Below are 22,808 nucleotides of genomic sequence, written 5' to 3' on the forward strand. Positions count from 1 at the left end.
AGATTACAGAGTAAAAAGAATTGCAATAAAAAAGCCATATTAAAATAAGACGACGAGCTTTATGAAGGATTGGCGCAGCAAACTGCCTTCAATATCTCGCGGATTAGTCTTTCCTAAATCAATATTCGATAAAATATTGGGAACAAAATTTCTCGTTTTAATATGTCTTTTCATCATTGGCAAACACAGACGATTAAAGTCATATAAAACTTATCAGTCTTTTTTCGTACGCTCTATTTTATAACGGTTCAAGTTTTAATATCGGTATTGCACATTCCAATCGCGATATGAAAGAAAAAAAACCACGATTTTATTTCTCGCATAGAAACTTAAATATCCGGTCAAGAAGATATATAATATGTGAGCGATAAAAACGATGAAGCCAATGTTTATTAAGGTATACGTGCAGTTCGGATATTATAAGTCATATTATAATTCAATTGACTAAACTAAATTATTTTATGACTTCCTTTTAAAATTTTACAATCGGTTTATATTCTTTAAAGTACAACGTTTAATTATTTAATTATTACTTTATTTTAATTCATAATACTTTCATGCTATTTCATGCCATCATGGTTAATCGTATTTCTTTGCGGAAAGGAGTTTTACATAATTTTGAAATTTTTAGTTATGATAATATATTATCCCTACTTACGTATGCCCCTTTAGTATTGTTTCAATTGTATTCGTCGCTATAGACCAGATGAAAACGGAACCATCCGCGGAACCAACCGCTATGTACTGTCCGTCAGGACTGAAAGCAGCCCTTGTCCAATCGAATCCCACTTTGAAACCGTCAGCGCTGAAAAATAAAATCAAAATACGACGAATTATTATTCCTTTAATATTCCACACATATACGAAAAAAAAAAAAAAAAAATCCACGACATACCTGAACGATCCAACAATCTTCTTCATCCGTAGATCAATCAGTTTCACCGTGTCATCTCTCACGCAACTCAAAAGGTAATTTGCGTCTGAAATCAAATAGATCCCTTTGTGATTTTCGTAATCGTGCGTAAGATTGAATAATATTTAAACTGTTTGCGTGAACGTTTGCGAGTAGTTTGCTGCAACTTGAGCCAAACAAATATCTCGTCGTGCTTCGAATACCATGAACCATCAATAAAAGCGATTCTACAGGAACGTACAGGTGACGCAAACAGTCCTAAGCGTTAAAAGATTTAATTACAGTGCAATAAACTTATACGGCCCGTGATTCGCCGTGCATCGAAACGATCCGTTTGCGTGACGTCCTTTCAGAGGACGTATCGATCGATGATGAAGAATGACGCCGGAGCATATAATATTATTTTAAGTCCTCCTTTAAGCGAATGTACAACGATGAACGATACAAAAATATTAGAGAGACGCGATATGCCTGCTTAACTGCAAAAGTTAAAAATCGGACCAATATCCCTCGCTCCACTTGAATTCATCCCGCGTTCCCGGCAATACCCGGGATTAATAGAATGCGATAGAACAATATATCTGAATGAAGTACCCTTGTATGAACAGGATGCACTTGCAGCTGATACAAATGTTTTGAGAACACTGCAGAATTGCGCGAGCCAATTCATTCACATCATTAGGACGTTGCGATAAAAAGCGAAAACGAAATAACGTTATTTGCGTAGCTGCGGATAAAATCCATAAATGAAATGCAATCGCGTAGCTGCTGTGAAATACCAATTAGTATCTTTCCTCATCGTATTAATTATCCAATGGGACAGATGCGTATTATGTACGCTATATAAAATTTATAATATTTCCGCTGTCCCATTTAACGCTTTAATTAAAATAACTGAAGTCCACTGTTTCGTATCTCTCCAGATACTTAAGATATTTTAGTTAAATCTAGTTTGTATTCAACCTTGCCCTAAAACACATTATTAAATCAAGAAGTACAGTCGTGCTTCAATGTTTAAGCTATCGTACGTACAGTTTGTAGTTGCGAAGTAATTATGAACTAGATAAAATCAAGAAACTCTCTGTACCTAAATTTAACTCAATACAGTTACGTTTTCAGTATTAATGCAGAGACATGAAAAGTCTGCAATTTTTACAGCCATGCTTAATATTAATTTATCTTTCTTTTTAAAATTACAAATAAATAAAGACTCGCAACATTAAATTATTATCAGTTTAATTCTATTGAAAATGCATATTTATACTTCTCGTAAAATAAAAAAATAGGTTACAGTTGTCAAAAATCGTCCTTTAAGCAATATTGATGATTTTATTGAATTATTTCATATAAATAATTGATGTGATGATAATAATCAATAATTATTCTATTTGATATTGAGACTTTATTTGATATTGTAAAATACGTGGAAATTACAGGTATACATAATACAGAATCAAAACCCTGTTGTGATGTTATACGTATGTATATAATTATTATTACAATGATATTGAACGATGATAGTCATTGAATTATAATTCGTATTAAGTATATATTTATGGAATAATATACTGTGTTAATCCGAATTTGAAATATCAACTACATCTCATATAAAATATAAAACAACAGAATTTCTCACGATAGTGGGTTTTTTTATATCATGATTACATACGTATCAATAATTAAAAAGATTTTTAAAAAAAGATTGATTAAATTAAATCAAAGTGAATTACTTACCGCGAGATAAATCTAAAGATGTAACTTTTCCTTCCAATAGAATGTCATTTGAGCTGGATTCAGCTCTAGTATCCCAAAACCTGATCCTTTGATCAAAATGACCACTGATTATCGTAGAGCCAGCTCCGTCCGAAGTTACGAGGTCATTACAACTTGAACCAGCGAATTTCGTCTCTATACCTGCAACACAAGTTACTTATCCTTAAAGGATGCATTCGTGCAAATGGATCGTAATTTCATTGCTTGATTATTTTGTGTACTTAATTAAACAGTTAATGCCTAAAAAATGATGGATGAAAAAACAATATCTCCTTCCGTCAAGTAAAATTTGTTAATAATTTTATATATAAATGGATAAAAAAATATGCAAAAAAAAAATTAATTATATAGATTCTTGCTTTTTTTTTTAAATATTCCATAATGTTGTAGAAGTAATTATTAGTGAAAATTCTAATAAATTTTTTATAATTTATCCACATGTAATTAAATTATTATAAAATACATTTGATTGCATAGATATCAATGATTATAGTCAAATTACGAATAAAAACGTTACTGATGCTGATAAATCTTTTGATTCGGACAAGCCTTCAGACGTAAAATTTGCCCTTCAAGGATAACAGTATATCATCACATTAAATGCACTTTAATTTGATTATATTGCATTCTGTATTTAATTTAAGCATTCCACAGAGTAACAGAATTTCGACGTCCTCGCGAATTGTGCATATACGTGCCGACTTTAAACGGAGTGAGTTAACAGTGATTGTATCGAATGTGAATCACGGCTGGTTTCCTCTTTCAAACTGTAGCTCTACCCAGTAGCAGCTTTCATCGATCTCCACGCTGAAATAAGCAGGATTTCAAACTTAATTTACGTCGGGAAATGACATTCGCGTCGCCACGTTTCCGCGAAGCTCTTGGAAATCGCCAGCGCGTCGCGGAAATGCCCGGCATCAAGACTGGAAACAGGATAAATTACGAGTTTTCCGCTTACGGGCCTCCCCCATTCCCCCTCCCCCTCCTCTCCTATTCAACCTTTCCTTAATCCCGGCCTTTGTACGATTACGAATCCGTACGCCGGTTTCCATTCTACTTTACTCGTGGCCCTACGTTAAATCAAACGTGATTTATCGTCCGATCGATTAGTCTGTCGAAGTTTCTACAAGCGGGACAAGCTCGGTTAGCGGATGATGTCCACCGTTGATGTTCCCATTCGAAAATGGTATTACAAACTCCAATTACTTCACGACGGTGTACCATGTCAACCATGGAGGAGAGCTTCTTCCTTCGCAAGCAAATTCTGTACATTTCGAAAGCGTGTATTTAATTACGATCGCGCATTCGACTGTTTCGCGAGATCGCATTCCGAAATTTCTGAGTCAGCAAAGACTGTAATTACATTTACTTTTTGCTCTTCTCCATTGGAATATCAAATATTGCGTTTCAATAATTTCATCGGGAACTTTCACATTGCGATTATTTATTTTTTCATTATTCTTTTTCTTCAAAAATTATATGTATTGTAATTTTTAAGAAAAAAAGATTCGAAAAAGTAAATAATAATAATACACACTGTATAATATAATATGCTATTTTACATATATAGCGTCGTAATAATAATTCAATTAAAATAATTTTTTAATGACTACTTGTCCCTTGTAAGAGAATGTAAATTCGAGTATGCATGATAACGTTTCCAGATCAGATGATTAAGCGTATATATTGCTTTTCCTCTACATATTACACAAGCGCTTTCGATATAATGTTACTTAGACGCCGATATGTTACACATATACTATATCGCTATCGGCGATATTTGCGTATATAGCGTGCGCTCAATTCTCGTAGTTCGATACAAGTTTCGCAGAAAGCGAACTTTACAAGCTTCAAACACGATGAGCAGGGCGCCTCTCTGGAAGCAATAAAATTTCTTTTAAAGTGCGCTCGTGCATAAAGAGAAACTTGTCGACAATTCCTATCTCACCTCAACGCCGCGCGGTTCACAGAGAGAGAGAGAGAGAGACAGTCTTATCTCGCAACAAGTAACCGTACCACAATGCAATTCGCAACGCGCCGCCTATCACGATTTAAGTAAAATACGCGAGACGCGTACGGCTAATAAACGTCGAAACGTAAAAATCATTAGCAGGCAAAACATATCTCCGCGAGTGCGCTACCGCGCGGCAAGCCGCACAAAGGGATTTCCACTGTAACTCGGAATAATGCGCAAACGTTTCCATTTGATGACTAGATTTGAGTCGTAATGATGATGACGGCAGGCCAAGAGTGTTAGCCTGACTTAATCATCGCTCCGTACACGTCCCTGTGATCACAAAGATGACGTTAATTTTTCTGATATCTAGTTAGACAATCTTCCCTTTTCCTCCGGTACAAATTTTTTTTTTTTTTTTTCCCCCTACAAAAAGCACGACATTTCTCCGGGGATATATCAACAATCTCTCTTCCTCGCGCAATACCGTTTCTTTTAATATATTTGAAAATAGCGTTTATTTTCAACAATAGTTTCGCTTAATGCATAGCGCAAAGACAGCAAACAGTACGCAGTTATACTTTTAATTAAAAATAATTGATTTTGCGGAATGTCTCGTAATTTTGCACTTTTAAAAATAAACAGTTTCTTCTTCAGTTTAATCTCTGGTAGTTGTGGTTAAACGAAGATGGTAATTCTAAAGAACATCAATTCTTGCACGTCGCGCAAGATTATCCACATCCCTTATCTATAATATAGTTCTTTATGTACTGGTCCTTAAGTCCAATGTATTATTCAGATAAGTGCATTATATATATATGCTATTAACGTACATCTATCCCTCAAACGAGGCATAAAGGATTACCGGCTTTTCGTGTAAGCCTTCTTCAACTGTCAGCCATGATAAGAGCTTTCGGGATGTTAATTTGCCCTCCTTCGTGCTTTCCACATTAATATGTATTTCACATTAATGCATTTGTTTTAGACATATGTTAACAAAAAAATATAATTACCTTCTAGATCTAGCAAATCACCTTTCATTTATCTAGGCCGGACTCTCCTTAATGAAAAAGTAAAATTTTATTATTTCGATAATTTCTATAGAAATTATCAATTCTAATTATCTAATAATTATGCTTGATATTAATTAAAATATAAGAGCTAATTTATTTTTGCGTATTCAATAACTCATATGAATCGTGATAACTCTCTACATTATTTTAATAGTTTTATTTTATTTTAATAGTTATATGTTTTTATATTTTGCAAAATTAAAATAAAGATAAATAATACATCAATAATACAATCTTTCTTGTATTTATTCTAAAAAAAAAAATCAGAAAAAAATTTATTTTCTAAGATGGTGACTTTTACAATGAACGCATTCTTTCTGGTTGAAAAGCGTGCGATGCACGCGTTAGGAATACAATGGCGGCAATTAATTTCTCAGAACGTTAGAGAGCATTTGGCACGTCTTTTCAGTCAGCGGCGAGCGCGTGACGCGGGGTGTTATTTCGTCGGTGCGGTGCGGAATTCGTCTGTCTGCGGCACGATTGTGTCCAGAAGAGTCGCTCGGGGCGTCCACGAAATTGCGCGGCAACGTGGCGAGGTAGATAATAGCGCGATAGAAAACAGCTGATCCACTTTAAGCGTCCTTTTTGTCTTAAAGCGTCCCGCGGTAAACAATAATTCACGCTTAAACGCCCTTTCAGCGCCGCTTTCCCATTGTGCGCGCGCCTCGCGTTCGGAGATTTATTTGTGCGAAACTTTTGTACAAGCACCGCCGGTCTTCCTTGATAGTTGGTTTTCGCTATTTTGCTGTAGGACCACGGCGGCAACAACAAAAGGCCACCTCGCGAGGCTAAAGCGGATGTCCCCGGAGTACCTGTGTGTATCCACGCAGGTATCCGCGTGCCTCGACGTGCGCACAATTAACTTGGACTCGACTACCGGGTGACCCCCGGCGAGACGACAGCTATAAATTACGTGACGAAGTTAAGCCACAGGTTAATTATGCCGTCGCCCCCTCCCTCCCTCCCTCCCCCCCCCCCTTCCCCGCCTCCCATGCACCCTCGCCGTTGTCGTTCGCGTTAACATAAAAGAGTAAGATTCTTGCACTCCCGCCTCGACTGCACGCGTTGCGCGACGGTGGAAAAAGTTTCGTATTTATGTAACAAGTTTGATGAGCCGGCCGCAAACTCAGTCGGGACGGACGATTTGTGATGGCGCTCGGCTTCTTACATTAATTATCGCCCGGTTAAAACTCCCGGTGCTGTATCACTTTGGGCCGACTTGATTTAAGGAGATACACTTTTCGAAATTGCGCTCTTCAACTTTCATAAGGGCTTGGCATGTCGCAAAGTAATGCAGTTCTCCCGCGTCCGTGCGCGAAACTTCGCACTTTACACTTTCTATTAGTATTAACTTAATATAAAAGACATGCAATTCTCGGACGCATTTGTGTTTCAGAAAATCAGTTTTAAATAATCTAACCTATTCATTTTACTTACAATTTTGCTTTAACTCTACCTTAATGACATTCATTATTTTTGTTTCTTTTTTTTATATGTAGTACATGACAATCGTATCTAAAAATCAAATGTAAATAAATTTACTAGCACAAAAGTAAATATACACACCGAAACGAGTCGCTTTTGACATGAGTGATGTTTTGTTCTACAACATCCAATAGTTGACTCTCTTCTCTCTCTCTCTCTCTCTCTCTCTCTCTCTCTTTCTCTCTCTCTCTACAATAGTCGCACTTATTTATCACTTAATTTGTACGAATGCAATTTTTGTCCGGAGTGTTTCAATAGGATGAAATAAAAGCAAGTTAACGACTTTTGTTGTTGAAATTTGTCATCATCAACTGTGCGTCGGTCTTCCTGTGTAGGTGAAATCAATTGCTATAACATAAAATGAACTAGTGTGACTAATTCCTGCTTCATCAAAAAAAAAAAAAAAAAAAAAAAAAAAGAAAAGAAAAAAAGAAAACAAAAAAATAAATAAATCTCATTCATCTTTCAAATCTCATAATCTAAATATAACAAAATAATCTAAATATTGTATATTATATGTCTAGATATCGGTGTTCATCGGAAGGTTCAAAGCACATATTACATTATTTATTACGTATCTAACGGATAATGATATTCCCCCGGCGAGATTTATTGAAATTCGGCGAGTAGTAGTTGTTACCGATACACGTCGGTTAATAACACAAATTGTTATTCCGCGCGCCGAGCGAACGGTAATTAAAGGTCGGGTTTAAGGCGATTTCCGGACTTTGCAAATTAATACTGCCCGTGCGCCATCGTATCAAGCAGTCTCTGCAGCTTTGTGTCCTCTGTCAATACGATTCCTCGGCTACCAGCTACCGTGCACACACCGCAGGATTCCGTAGTCCTGTTGACCATAGTGTAAATCGATATCTGGGCTCTCGTTCTTTAGATGGAGCGCCTCCCCCCGTTTCACAAGATTAGTCCGGCGCCAGGGTCGAATGTAAATCCCGAATACATTTGCGGGAAATGAGATCCTCCGTGGCCGCTATCTGCGCGCGTCCGGCCGCCTGCGTGCGGCTCGCTCAATTTATTTTTCGTGCCACTTAAAGCCCCCACATTTTCCTTCTCCGAGGACGCGAGGCGCGCGATCTAGGCTCCACCTCCGAGAATGGCTCCACTTTCATCCGGCTGTAAATTATCACTTTCGCCCCCTGTCTTCGGAGCGGCGCGCTTATCACCGTAGAACCGTCGCACGAACCATCGCCGGCGAAAGATTCCTCTATTTTACGGGCGAAAGGACCGCGACTCGATACGCCGAAGTCCGTTAGCTCGAAGAGCAAATGGTCACTGATCCTCGACAATTAGTGTAATAAATTTCCGAAGAGCGCGTCGAAGATTTCTGGCGTTCTCTATCGAGCACCGATCAGCAATGCTCGCGCATTCCGCTCGAAAAGAGAGCTTTCTGGGAAGGGGGAGATACATTTGCCCTTGAATGACGTGGAATTATCGTGTTGCTATTCTGGCCACAGTGACGATTTTCAATGGCTCGGAAGCCGCATCATTAGACCCTTACGCGGATACAGGTATAGCCCTCGTCCAACACCTGCCAGTCGAAGGTCACGATAATAATGTTTGCGAGAAAAGGCTCGTCTATCGCATCCGGCGGTTCGCGATTATTCACACCCGACTGTGGGAGAGTTGTCGCGTGAAATTAGATCATACAACGCGTGAACTTTCTAGGACAAAAGGGCTTCTAATGGCGACCGTACGCATTCGAAGTGAAAACTAGTGGATGTGAATGCATGTACTGGAGGATATAATTCTCATGCCGTCTGTATTCAAACAGATCCTATACAGATCAAAAGGGAGAAGCTCTTTGCATAATAGATGTAACGTACCAGGAAAATCAATATTAAAATTTCTATAAAAATGTATGCTATACATTTTAAATTGAAAAATATGAATGTGAACATTGAAGTAAGATTTCTATATTAAAAGTTTTAATATATTTTAATATATTAATATTGATTTTTCCAATACACCTATTGTGTAAAGAGCTTCTCCCTTTTAATTTGCATAGGATCTATTTGAAAAATATATATAACTCTATATATATATATATATATATATATATATATATATATTTTAAATTGTATCTAAATAAGAGATAAAGAATAACGCAAATTGAAAAATAAAAAATGAAAATCAGAAATAATGAAATAATGTTTTCCATATTTTATTTTTCTCTCTTATTTTAAAAACAAATTAGGTTTCGACATCAGGTACAAAATAGCAGTGAATAATATTCATTAGAAATTGATTAATGAAGAAATCTGAATATAACAGAGAACCATCTTTTATACTACCTTGTCCTAGATAAACCCGTGTTCTGGTTTAAGAGCTAATTAAGACGGTACTCTTTCCCCACGAGTAATGGATTTGTGATTAATTTCGCTTTTCTTTTCTGGCAGATCATTCATTAGATTACATGAGTCTGTCTTTTGTTATCCGCATCAATTCGCGCGGTGCTTTCACTTCGAGGCCACTTGAGGAAAGAATCATTAAAGTCATCGGGTTACCCCGTTCGGCCCCCTTCCGCACTTTATCTCCGAACGTATTTATTCGACCATCAGGTTGCAACTTTTTCCGAAATCCCTTCCATTATCCACAAGGATCATCTATTAAGAGCGTCAATATCCCCGAGATAAAGAGTTTTCCGTGCCGATGAGGATCGGTGCCAGGTGAGAGACTCTCTGGTGAGAGAGTCTCTGTTCTTCCGTGAAAGAATCTTATCAATTTAATTAACGCATCCAGAATGACGCAACGAACCGTTTGTTAGCCGACGGGGAGGACGGTTTTTATCCAATCTTCGCCATTATGGCGTTGATGCCGGCGCGCCTCGTACGAAGCCCGGGCCCGGGCATTATGGCCGTCATATTTTGCGTGGCGTGGTCCATTGTGCAGCCGCGTACGACATGCAACGGAATATGCATATGAATGACCATGCAGATTCGCATGGTTTGTTTTATTATCTTGGAGCGCTCGTAAGTGTATCTGCATTATGCAACGACTAATAGGGGTAATGGCCAACGTGATTACCGCTAGTGCCGTGCATTACTTTCGGCTCGTACCTTCCGTGCGATTCAGTTATGAGACGGAAATGTACGGAACGAATGTACCGTATTAACATTATGCAGCCCGATATGTCAGCCGCAAGAAATCGCCGCTTATTTTCTTTCGCACGCCTTAAAAGTGTGTATCGTCGTTGCACGCTGCAGGAAGTCCCCCCCTTCGGGATTTCGGGATTACTGGGCGAGAGACCTCGATTGTCGGCGAATATACGCAGATGAGATTCAGAATTGTTTTGCATAAACTAGTTTAATTAAAGTGCTTTAAGCCCCGGTTGGAGCCTCGGTGGAAATTCGAATCTTTGCGTTTACGATAGCTCGATTCCTTCTTTCTCTTTGTAGCAAGTGTAGTAAGATACTTAGAATACCTTGTACCAGGACGGTGATCGCTAATCTTTCAGCGATTTTAATAACTTAGCAAATTAATGTCTCGTAATCGTGATTATATCCTTATTAACGGATGTCCCAAGAGAAACACCGTTCTTTTCATTGCTTCCCTTTAATAGATAAAATAACATTCACTTACATGCTTTGCTGCGCAGATCCCAGATTTTTAAAGTCCGATCATAACTTCCCGTAACTACTTTCGACGGCTCGCCAAGAAACTTCGCCGCCATCACCTTTGCGCAGTGGCCCGTGAGTGTGTGCTGAAACAGAAATATAAAGATTCATTTACGTGAATCTCGGATACAGCACAAATAAAATCACAAAAAAAGATGAAAAGTGACGTCAAATATGCGTGCTCCATGCCATCTTGTGAAAAAATATTAAAAAATAAGGTTAACACATCGTTTAAATTTATAAGTTAAAAACTTGTACAATGTATAATATAAATGTTTTAATTTTCCATACATTCTATTACCATACTAAATCATGTCGCATATACTGACAATATTCGCTACTAGATAACATCTGCATCATAGCTATATATATTCTCAGGATGTATTCAGAATATTTACATCATATATATATATATATATATATATGTATATATCATTTGTAATATATTTTCTGAATGTATTCAGAGTATTCACGTAGTATACCATAGCTTTATATTTTTAGAATACACTCAGAACGTTTACATAATATGTCATTTATTGTATTGTATTCTCAGGAGAAACTCTTTGTTATATTATTATCCAGTGATTTTCACATCGATTTTATCCACTTTGAAAAAATTATATATTTCTGATGGAATGAAAGAATGTCTAAAAAAATCAAGAAAAACAAAATGAACAAAACATAATCGAAATAAAAAATATTTAACATAAAAGATTTAAAGACAATTATAATCTATCATTCGCGTTACGAATTTGCTTTGTTACAAACCAATTTGCTTAAATACAATTTGAAAGCGTCGGAATCATTGACGCTCTTTGCAACTGGAGGCCTGAACTTTAAACAGAGACTTGTTAGATCGAATTACATTATTATCCAGTGATTTTCATATCGATTTTATCCATTTAAAAAAAATTGGATATATTCCTGACGGGATGAAAGAATATCTGAAGACATCGAGAAAAACAAAATTAACAATATAAAATGACACACAACTTAAACTTGAGATAAAAAAATATTTAATGCAAGAAACTTGAAGACAATTATAATCTATCATTCGCGTCACGAATTTGCTTTGTTACAAACCGTTTTGCTTAAATACAATTTGAAAGCGCCGGAGTCATTGACGCTCTTTGCAACTGGAGTCCTGAACTTTAAACAGAGACTTATTAGATCGAGCACCGGCTTTCATAAGTTGATTTTCTCTCTTCTACTTTCGAGTTCAGCTCTGCTCGAGTATCGACGTGTTCGAAATGAGAAATGAATGTAGCTGCAAGGGACGGAAGTAGACCGACGGTATAAAGCATGCGTTTCCAACGGAATAGTACGTCATCCTTTAACGGTAACAAGAAAAGAGTTCGATTTCATTATTACTTTCATATTGAGTTGAACAAGAAAACTCGAGGCTGTCATAATTTCCCTTTATATTCCTGACATTCGCTCGTGAGCCATATCGAATGCGATATGGATTTATCAAAAATTACACCAACAGAGGCTTAAGCGACGGTCATAACGACCGTCACGATGAACGTAATACATAGACATATTACGATTAAATATATCGTCAGATATCCCGGGAGATATTTGTTGCCATTGACATGTCAACGACATCAGTTGTTATGTCTCTCTTTACTTCGAGCGTTTGCGCGAACGAGCATTAAACCGGTACGTCGACATCCATGGTGGCCCATTTTACGAGCAATTTTTTTTTTTTGATCGCGAGCTATGCCCGATATTCTAGGATTCTCTTATCAAAGTTTTTGGAAACGATATACGTTCGATGGTTCTCTGTTTTTTACAGTACAATCCCAAAAATGCGAGTCTTTCATTTTGAAACAGATTTTTTTTACCTGCTGCTCGTTTATTTATGCAAATGATTTCTCTCTCTCTCTCTCTCTCTCTCTCTCTCTCTCGCTCATTCGCTCGCTCGCTCGTTGATTACGCGTAAATTATCATAGCAGAGATTAGCTGTACATTACACATAATCATAAACAGGAAGTATCAGAATATTCGTGATAGCACAAAGTTAATTATGTCTAGGCGTTTCCTAACGACCGCTTGTCGATAAGGAATTTGCCAGCGGATGGCACCGCTACTATCAACCGGCACTTTACGAGTGAATAAATTTTTCAATGACAGCATGTATCCCGCGTTATATATTTATCGTATCCCGCATTAATGGCGCAAACTGCTAATGAAATTTCCAGGATGATATACGAAGTTCTCATGCCCCAAGACCGTGTGGCTTAATGGACGGGCGGGGTAATTCAAAAACGGGCGACGAGCCCGTTCGCGCTAATGTCAGAGTCCGAGTTTTACGAGTTAATAAATTACTCACCGAGGGGAAGGAAGGGAGGGGGAGGGTGGCGACGCACCCTCTTTGTTTCAATGTTGACGTATTTGCAACGTGCCCGTCCGCGACGGGCAATAAAATTATCAAGTGATATACGTAGCACTTACGTATGCAGTTACGTAAACACCTGAATCTAAAGAGCAATGCCGATCCCGAGTATCGACGGGATCGCTTTACAAATCAATCAAGCCGCGGGACCCGCCACGGGCGTGATTTAATGACTGCCAGCGCCTTCCGCGTGCACGCTTGCACGTCGTCGTTAAATGAAATTCTGAAGTTATCTCATATACGCTCCGCTCGTTCCTTTTTCTTCCGTCGCGTCGCCGTTTAATGGTGAAGAATTCAAGCGTGACGTCGACAAGGGGTGAGGCGGGAAAGCAGCTCGAGGGCTCTCTTCCGTGTAAGAGAGGAGGAACGTTAAAAAGAAGACTTCGCCAATTTTAAGGTGTGCGGGAGGGCGCCGGGGGGGGCTAGCACGCTCTTGAAAAATGTCCTAATGTAAATTAATGGCCCGGAAGTTTAGCTGGGAGGGCTATAACCTGAAAGAAACACAGGTAGAAGTGCGGCCCCTTCCCCGCCGCTGGTGTTATACCGAGCTGCAGGAGAACTTTACCCTCTTTCGCGAAGATGTCGGGGGAAGAGGCCACTGAAGAAAGTGCACCATAATCTAGGGTCTCGGGAACTTCTCCGAAAGTACGACGGTGAGGTCTACGTTTCTTCACGCGAACGGCTGAATGGACTTTACTTTCAATCGCCTTGTCCTGTTAAGAATGGCATGACATCGGCACAACAGCGGAAAGCGGAAGAATGCGCTTTTCAAAATTTTCGCAAAGCGATCTTCGATATTATGATGAAAAAGCGGATACGTAACTCTATTAACATATTTTAACAATTTAAACTCTTATAAACCGTTATGAAAATGAAATAAAAAGACATCTATCAAAATATTTCGCTTTATAAAACTTATTCACAAAAATTTTCCGATATTGCAAAAATTTTTCTAAAAATTCTTATTAAGAAGGAACTTACATACCAAATTTGAGCAAATGACTTTTCCTAAATTTAAAATTTTTCCTGTTTCACAATATATTTTGAAATTCGAATTTATTTTAGTGCACAAATTTTCTTCAAAGATTTCTATAATACACACGCATATACATATGTAGCTTTTTACGAGTAAACTTTTGAAGAAGTAACTCAATTTATTGCACACTTCTAACACCAGTAATGTTTTACAACTGTGCTCTTTCTTGCTTTCCTACACTAAATGAAATTTTTTTCAAGGAAATTTTTTTGTAGTTTCAAAACTTTTACATCCCAAAAAGTTTGAACATAATAAAAATTAATTGTTTCTGTCTTTATTTTGTAATTTATTAATATAAAAAGCAGTAATTTAATACAAATACGATCGGATAAGAATAGTTAAGTCAAAAATTTTCGCACAATGAAAGTAGAATTTATAAAGTCAGAGAATATTAAAATTTTAATTAACGTAAGCTTTTATTTTTAATAATCTCGGAAATTAGGATTACGACAATGACATATAATCCGTGGAAAAAATGTGGAAGTATTTCAAGTTTTATAGCGATATAGAAATTTCTTGTTCTAACGAACGTATAATCGAAAATACCTGCTGCGGCTATTCTCGGGAAAGCGATGGCAGCTATCCGAACATTCAATAATTTCGCATAACAATTTAGTAACTCTGTTCTACACCGACGGGGAGATAATTCGAGATTACAGGAAAACGCCGAGTGCGCGACCATAACGCTCTGGGCAAGTTTATTAACGCAAATATCCGAAAAGCCATAGTAATCCAGCAGTCTCGCATACGGATTGTATTTCTTCGGCGACGAGTTCGAGGAATCGCGCCGAGTTTCGTGAAACATGAACTTGTCCAATCACGCGATAATGCGAGATATTTCTCGACGCCCAACACGCGATAATATATATACGTATCCATCGTATAATAATATTATCATGTGACATAACATCCGAAATACCCACATCAAAGAAGGAATAGATAGAGTGCTTTAGGAGCATCAAACGCGAGCGAAGAAGCTCTAACAATCCGCGTGCAATGTGGTTTACGGTGGCGTCTTCGTTCGGAGTTTCTTTGCCATCGTGCATAAACTTGAAAGACGCCAAGCGACGTCAATCCGCTCAAATGTTAAATGTTGAACGCCCATAAAGCTGACTCCGAAAGCGGTATGTTTGTAGAGAGAATTTTGATTTCTAGGAAAAACCATAAGCAATAATTTCTAAAATTTATGTATCGAATTTAGATTTAATTCTTTACACGAACATTTTTCCCAGCGATGAAAAACGAATGGATTATTTAAATAGCGAATAGATATTTAAAAATTAAATGAAGGGAAGATGATTTTTGAATTTTTATGTCAAGGGTTGTCTTCAGGTTGCTCAAAAAATTTCTAGTCAAAGAGAATTACGAGATCATCACGTACTCTATAAAATCATATGATTTTTGATTTTTGATTTTGTCAAAAATAAAAACGTTAAACACATTACTGTTAATAAAAAAAATTAATACATTACCATTAATTAAATTAAATAACTAAAATAAACATTAATTAAATAAACACACATTATCATTAATTTTATGGTTTTTAATTTCTTTAATTTCCTTTTTAATTTTTTTAATATTTGATTTTTGACTTTTGCACATGAATGACGGAATAAACTAGCCTAGAAATACGCGAAGTATATGTCTACATTTCATATTCGTGTTATAAGAATCGTCCTGGGAAGATACACACCGGGGTTTGAGGAGTACGCGGCTGATATCGTCTTTTTACGATACACCGGGTTCTAGTCGCCGGTGAGGTGTACGTGGTGTGTGTGTGTGTGTGTGTGTGTGTGTGTGTGTGTGTGTGTGTACACCCGGTGTGCTCCTGCGCAATAAAAGCATAAACTTCTTCATAGTCCTAGTGCTCCATCGAGGGCGAACAGTAATGCGGCCAGCCAGAGAAAAAGAGCAGCAGCAAAATGGGAGGGAGCGAGGAGGATCCCTCAAGTTATACGGGGGCTTCAATTAAAGTCGATAAAAAGAGCGGCGAGGAAGCTTCCCGGAAAGCAACTAGCGATCCGCGTTTTATAGCCGCCGCACTCGCACGCGTTTCCGAACGCGCGTTCGCGCGTACGAATCGCGCCACCCTTCAAAAACCCCTTTCAAGGGTAGTCGAACGCTCGGATAGGTAAACGCGCCGTCCTTATTAGCCGTCGCCGGCGGTAGCGATTTCGCTCCCACCTTTGAATATGATGTGCTCGATAATCTTACGCTTGATCTCTATTGCCGCTCGTTAATTTCAGTAACATAGTTATTACCGCGCGAGGCGCTATGCTCGCTCCCGTAAAAACTTTCAAGATTTTAAATGAAGGCGAAGGGAATGCATATTATCATCGTATAATCACTGATGAGTATCACTTCCAAGATAGATAAAAAAGCATGTTGGCTGAAAAAAAATATTGCATAAAGGGTTCTTGTAAATGTATTTCAAAGCACTCTCCCTCTTTCCGTGTGTTCAAAATAAAACGTATTATGAATAAAACATATTATATATTATGAATATAGATATATAAATAAATCTGTGCTTTCAAATGATTATCGCAATAGGATTTAATCAATGTAACAAACATTACTAGATCGGAAGTTGCGTACTTCTCGCCCACACCACCATACCTTATGAATATCACTTTCAAAAAAATAAGTACCATGTATTCCTCATAAATCAACACCAGCTGACTTGCCGTCGCCTGCGGCAGCTCATGATCCAGTCAGACGCTTTATCTCTCAAGATCTCATGGCATACAGCTATTTCCTATAGAAGCTAGATCGACTAGACAAACATATGCGAAAAAAGTCGAGAGAGTTTCGACTACATCATTTTTCAAATTAATACTTCAGATACGGTATAGATAAAAAAAAAAAACTTTTTTAAATAGGCATCGTCATTTAAAAAAACTTTTAAGGTCGGTTTACACGTCGGTTTGGAATATTCGCGATTTGACGTTGCTTTATCTTCCGTATCTTTTTTTTTTATAAAAGTTGAAAATTTAATTCTTAAGCATTTAAGAAGGAATACTGACAGATATCCAAACTGTGTTCATTGGAACACAGGCTATTTCGAATTAAAAGAACAAACCAAAAAAAGAGAAAAAGCTGTGGCGCTTCCGTTCCGGAGCGACGCGGTTGTTTCCGTTCGAGCTCTCGCACTTGAATTCACGCATACGCTTCGGTGCACTCTGCAGCAGGGCCTCAAAAAGGGAAATCGAATAAAATCCCAGACTGCATGATAACTCATTCGCAAAAGGGTTAATTATATTTAAGGGTTAATTATATTTAATAGCCACCAGCTAAATATTAAGAACGAATTATTACAAATTATTGACATATTTTATTTATAAAGTACAAATATACAAATTTAATATTCCTCATAATTAATAATAGGCAGAATTATAATGTGATATGTGTTATTATCGAGCGATTACTATTCCCTCACGTAATGACAATTAAAACTTTTGCATTGTAAACGCTAATATATAATTTCACGGCAATTTTATATGTCTACACTAAATAATGTTATAAAGTTACGAATAATAATGCATATTATTTAAATTATTAACTAACAATGAGACTCCAAAGAGGATGATATATTGATGGAGCATTGCTTTTGTAATCGCATTGGTCAAAAGATCAGTGAACCATTAATTTCAAATGTTGTTGAATTATTTTTATTTAAAATAAAATCTTATAATGAAATAATATATATTAACGCAAACATAATTTCACAAATGAAAAAAATGATGAAAATGAGACTCGTTGTTTGTAAAGTAATATGAGAGAATTAACTCGAGCACATTAAGAAAACAATTAATGATAAAAAAATTAATCCCCTGGTATTTTAAATAATTAATGTTTCAAACTTTATTTAGTCTTCATCAGCATCAATATCTTATGATATATCGATATGTTGAAGATTGAGCCCAAATGAATATAAAACTCGATGTTTAGCTTAAAATATCATGGGATTAATTTTTTTCATTATTAATTGTCTCCACTTTAATTTGCTTGAATTTGGCCGTTAATCTTCTCACATAACTCACTAATATTTTAACAGAAGAGGATGATTGATTATTACATGGATGACAAATAGGCAAAGTATTGATTTTCATACGTTGCAGTCGGTCGCCTCCTTTGCGTGAACTATCACTTATCGCGTTGCTAAATATTCGCAGATAATCTTCCATCAGCATCGCATTGTTTGCTAATGCCGCACTCTTTCACAGAGGCAGCTGCCGTCCGAGTCGCGAGATTCGCACCTAGTAATTTTACGTAACGATTTTACATCCTATTTAAATTACGTAAACGTGTAACGTAAACATAACGTAATGATACAAGACGGGCCGTGTAATAGCCATTGTAATAATTAAGGCGGCTGCTATGTCCCCGAAGAAACACGTTAAACTCAGATATGAAAACACATAACACCGGTGGTGGAGTTAAGCAAATCAGGAGTCGTCCCCTCCTGGCAAACATTTACCGATACCTTCGCGGAAAGCGTCTCGCATCGCGGGACACGAGAAACTTATATGCCTCGCTCTAAGCAACTGTTTACACATAGTAGAATGCTTGCACGCGAGTCGAGCACGTCAGCTATACCGCGTTCTCATCGTTCCTCACTGCCACTTCGTTAGTACAGGCTCATGCCGGCGCGTGTTGTTTCCGCGAAGCAAAGTATGTCTTATCGTCGCACCGTAATTATACATCTATCCGTAACGACAATTCCGTTTTAATTCACCGAGAAATGACCTTGCAATCATCGCCGACTCGGCAAAAAGATAAAATCATCCGCTCTCCGTCGATCGCAAAAAACCGCACTGTGCCTCCCAATCAACGATATTCTCTAAGTGAGTTGGCAAAAAGCACGCGAAATTTAATGCACGGCGTAGACGTCGTATGATTGACGTATCGGTGTAAGAAATTTTAAATTTTTAAAACGTTGAACGCACACACTAAACCTCGATATGACGAATTGTATAGATGATGGATTGAATGATCCTGTCAAGAGTGAATAAATGATCGGGATTTATTGTAACTAGACTAGTTTCGATATAATCGATTGAGATGTTAATTTATCTAAATAATTTTATGGAAAATATTCTTCTTAAGAATAAAATAAAACTTATGAGTGAGATTAACTATGATTTATATGTTGATTTATGCAGACAGTTTGAAGAATAACAAATTTTTATAATAAAATTAAAATAAAATATGCAATATTGTATATATTTCGTAGAATATACAATAATTAATTTTTATATTGTATGACATAGTCGGCATATATTTTGAGCTGGTGTGCGCAAAATATTTATTTGATAGTAACAAAAAAAAAATGAGAGGAAAACTTTACGAAAATAAAAGTAAAATATGTAATATGATCATTACGTAGCAAAATGATAAACTTAACTGGTATCTGCAGATATGCGGATTATACGACAACATGCATTTGTACAATTTAGGTATCACGAGAAAGTACGATGCGGTGCTCATCATGATTTAATGCAAACTGGGCACGCCAAGTTTTTGTACCGCAACTTGGTGTTACTTGTGCGAATTCTGCAGTTATAGTTGTAGTTGTAGTTGAACCGGCTAACACTCAGCCATATATTTGACTAGCCGCATAAATTTTACATCTGTTCCCGCGGTCGATGTTATTCGTCTTATTTTTTTTTTTTTTTTACGGGAGAAAGAAGAGAGGATATACAGAATATTGTCTCGCATTTGTCAGATACATGCGCATATGTGCGATAGGAGATACTGACATTGATACTGACGTCCAAATAAAAATATTACTACAAAATTTCATTGCCGTTACTCGACGTTCAGCTTCTAAAGCTGAAATTAAGACCCTTTTAACGTTCATCTTAACGGCGGTATAGCGCGAGGCGATTCTTTTCGCGATGTAATTACAGACGGCCGCGAAGAATAATTTTTCGACGCGAAATATCGGCACGAAACGTCGAAGGGTCAAAGCCGAACTCCAATTAACCCTGCGCCGCGCCGCTTGTGTTGGGCGCTATTCGATTTCTACGGGTATAAATGCCGTTAGCCGCCGTTAAACGCGGGTTCTGAATATGTATTTATACCCCTCGAGGCTACGAGGAAACGGAAGGTAACGTACTCGGGGATCGTAACCGCGTAGACTGGAATTTTAGACTTCCGGATTCGTCTTTTATCGAGGAAGTCCGTCGGTGCGGCTTGTGCGAACAGTACTTTGACCTTGAGAGTCCGCTAGACAGGGTGAAAGCGTATCATCGCGCGCATTCTCGAGACTCTCGCGCGTAAGAATTCGGACGTGCGTCACGAGACTGCGTCGCGGAGACCGATTGCAATCTTCCTCGCGCAACGTGAACGACGACGAGAACGTATTCAATATTAATGAGAACTATAGGATTCTAATAGATAGGAACGCTGAAGAAAATGCACATAGCATTACATGATATATGCATTCATAATACAGGCACGCACCGCGCATGTTTTTATCTCATTGTATTTTCTTGCGTGGCGCTGTATACATTACACGTTAATGTAAACCACTTTAGTGCTGTCATACGGTAACGACAGGAGGAATGATGAATTGATAAGCGCGCACGTTACACCGCGGCTTTACGGTGATCGCCGGTAAAACTCGTCCCAAATGACTAGCTCACGGTACATAATAACCATTTTATCGTAATAGATGTAAATCGATTATGCTTTTTCCTAACGTCCGCCGGAAAATTGCGTGACGGTGCCATTAATCAAATTAGTCATCTTAGATGTATTCGACTACTCAAAAACGCCCACGTCCGTTACCGTAATTAGCGTTCAACGTGATTACCTTACTCTGGGTTTTATAGTAATATGAAGTTCGCGTTCGCGTTAGCATTATTAACCTGAGATGAAAATCAGATAATTGTATTTACTATTGAAATATGCGATGAAAATGAAAATATAAATTGCCATAGTCGTATCTAATTAGCACGCCTGAGAATATGATAATTCTCTAGTGCCCTATGAGAAATACAGTTTCCTGACACTGCTCGGTTTCAATCTTCTTATTTCATTATCATCACTAGACCAAGCTAATCTTGATCCCGTTTCAAGTACATTTATTATTATTGAGCAAAAAAAATTGAAAAGAAAATTTACTTACTTTTAACTGCGTTTCTGAATTAACTTACAAAAAAGGGGAAAGAGAGTAAGATGACGATTTGCTAATATTTCTAAGCTAAAAAAAATAACAAGTAACGAGTAAATGCCAAATTATTAGAGATTTTTAATAATAATCTGTTGTAATTTGACTTTAATCTATTAATGACAAGGAATAATATATAATATAATAAAAAATATATTTTGAATACATCCTATTTATACATTATTTTGTGATATTCTTTCGTGAGGAATTACAATTATAATAAATAAACAAATATATACATGTAAATGTATATATATTTACTTTCTCTATAAAATTACCGTAGAGTACATCTAAAAATGCAAATAATAATATCATTATTTTCCATTTTTTATATTGTAACATTTTACTAAATGGATGAGTAAATATAACGGGGTAAGATAATGAGTGTCATGTAAAATTAAAACATAAAAAATTAAATAATTATTTTTATTCTGCCTCTAATTTTATCTCATTTTAAGTTGTGTAATTATAAATAATTATTATTTTCGTTATTGTCTAGATTTTATTTTTATAAAATTATACTATTATAAATAACATTCTTTATTCATAAGTATTATCTATTTATATTTTATTATATTATAATAATACGGAATAATATAAAAAAATTCATAAAAAAATTAACTTTTATTAAAAAACCCTTCATCATCTTACTAAAAGTCATTTTATCTGCATATAGGAACAAGATGACGAAATTGATAGGTCATCGAAAAATGTAAATTATACAAAATTCTAATTTATTTATAAATTTTTCAATTTCCATGGATGATAGGCAAGACTTTAGCTAATTAAAAAAAAAAAAAAAAAAATTAATTGTTATCTATCACCATGAATTCAGAATAAAGACAAAGTTAAGATCGTCATCTTACATCCTCCCCTTTCTCCTACAATAAGATTGTACCGTATCCTTGGAGACGTTTTATACATCGACCTTGAAGTAACGTGCAAAGGAACGATTCACTAATGTTTATGCAAAATTTTTGCGTGATGGCGTAAGGAAATGTATACGCGCACGGAACAAAGAAGGTGAAACTCGTACGGTGCTGTGCGCCATAACGCAAAGGCACTTGAAGAACTTTATCGAGGAATACTTGGGCGCAACCCAAGTATTCACTCGGTTCCGTCTCCACTCGCGGCCTATAGTCAACCTATATTCTCAAGGCTGCATCGTTGAAAAGATGGAAAAGGCCATTTTCTCCCATTTGCTCTTTCGCGCCGCCTCCTTCCTCTTGCACCTGTATATAACGTGCACACGCGAACGGACACGAACGGACCACCCAGTTTTGTCCAGAGATTCGCAATTCTACTCGAGTGCCTCGCACGTACAAAGATTTACAGCGACGTATGTAAACTCGCACACGTACCTGGAATTT

General features: G+C 37.0%; 2 protein-coding genes across 5 annotated transcripts in view; both read right to left on the minus strand.

Moving 5' to 3' along the window:
- LOC105425613 (autophagy-related protein 16-1-like) overlaps nucleotides 1-22,808 on the minus strand; it is a 280,555-nt gene that overhangs the window by 19,564 nt on the left and 238,183 nt on the right. For all 4 annotated transcript variants that reach the window (XM_089071896.1, XM_089071895.1, XM_089071894.1 and 1 more), the window contains 4 exons: nucleotides 10,796-10,916; nucleotides 2,648-2,827; nucleotides 896-980; nucleotides 659-805 (listed from right to left, as the gene is read on the minus strand). In XM_089071896.1, coding sequence (XP_088928022.1) covers nucleotides 659-805; nucleotides 896-980; nucleotides 2,648-2,827; nucleotides 10,796-10,916 — 533 coding nt within the window. The remainder of the gene's footprint in view (nucleotides 1-658; nucleotides 806-895; nucleotides 981-2,647; nucleotides 2,828-10,795; nucleotides 10,917-22,808) is intronic.
- Atg16 (Autophagy-related 16) overlaps nucleotides 10,810-22,808 on the minus strand; it is a 360,881-nt gene continuing 348,882 nt past the window's right edge. Inside the window, exon 10 of the mRNA XM_089071890.1 lies at nucleotides 10,810-10,916. The gene's annotated coding sequence lies outside the window, so the exon portion shown is untranslated. The remainder of the gene's footprint in view (nucleotides 10,917-22,808) is intronic.

Source organism: Pogonomyrmex barbatus, unplaced genomic scaffold (genome assembly GCF_055798465.1).
Source record: "Pogonomyrmex barbatus isolate J1 unplaced genomic scaffold, ASM5579846v1 scaffold12, whole genome shotgun sequence".
Taxonomy (NCBI): domain Eukaryota; kingdom Metazoa; phylum Arthropoda; class Insecta; order Hymenoptera; family Formicidae; genus Pogonomyrmex; species Pogonomyrmex barbatus.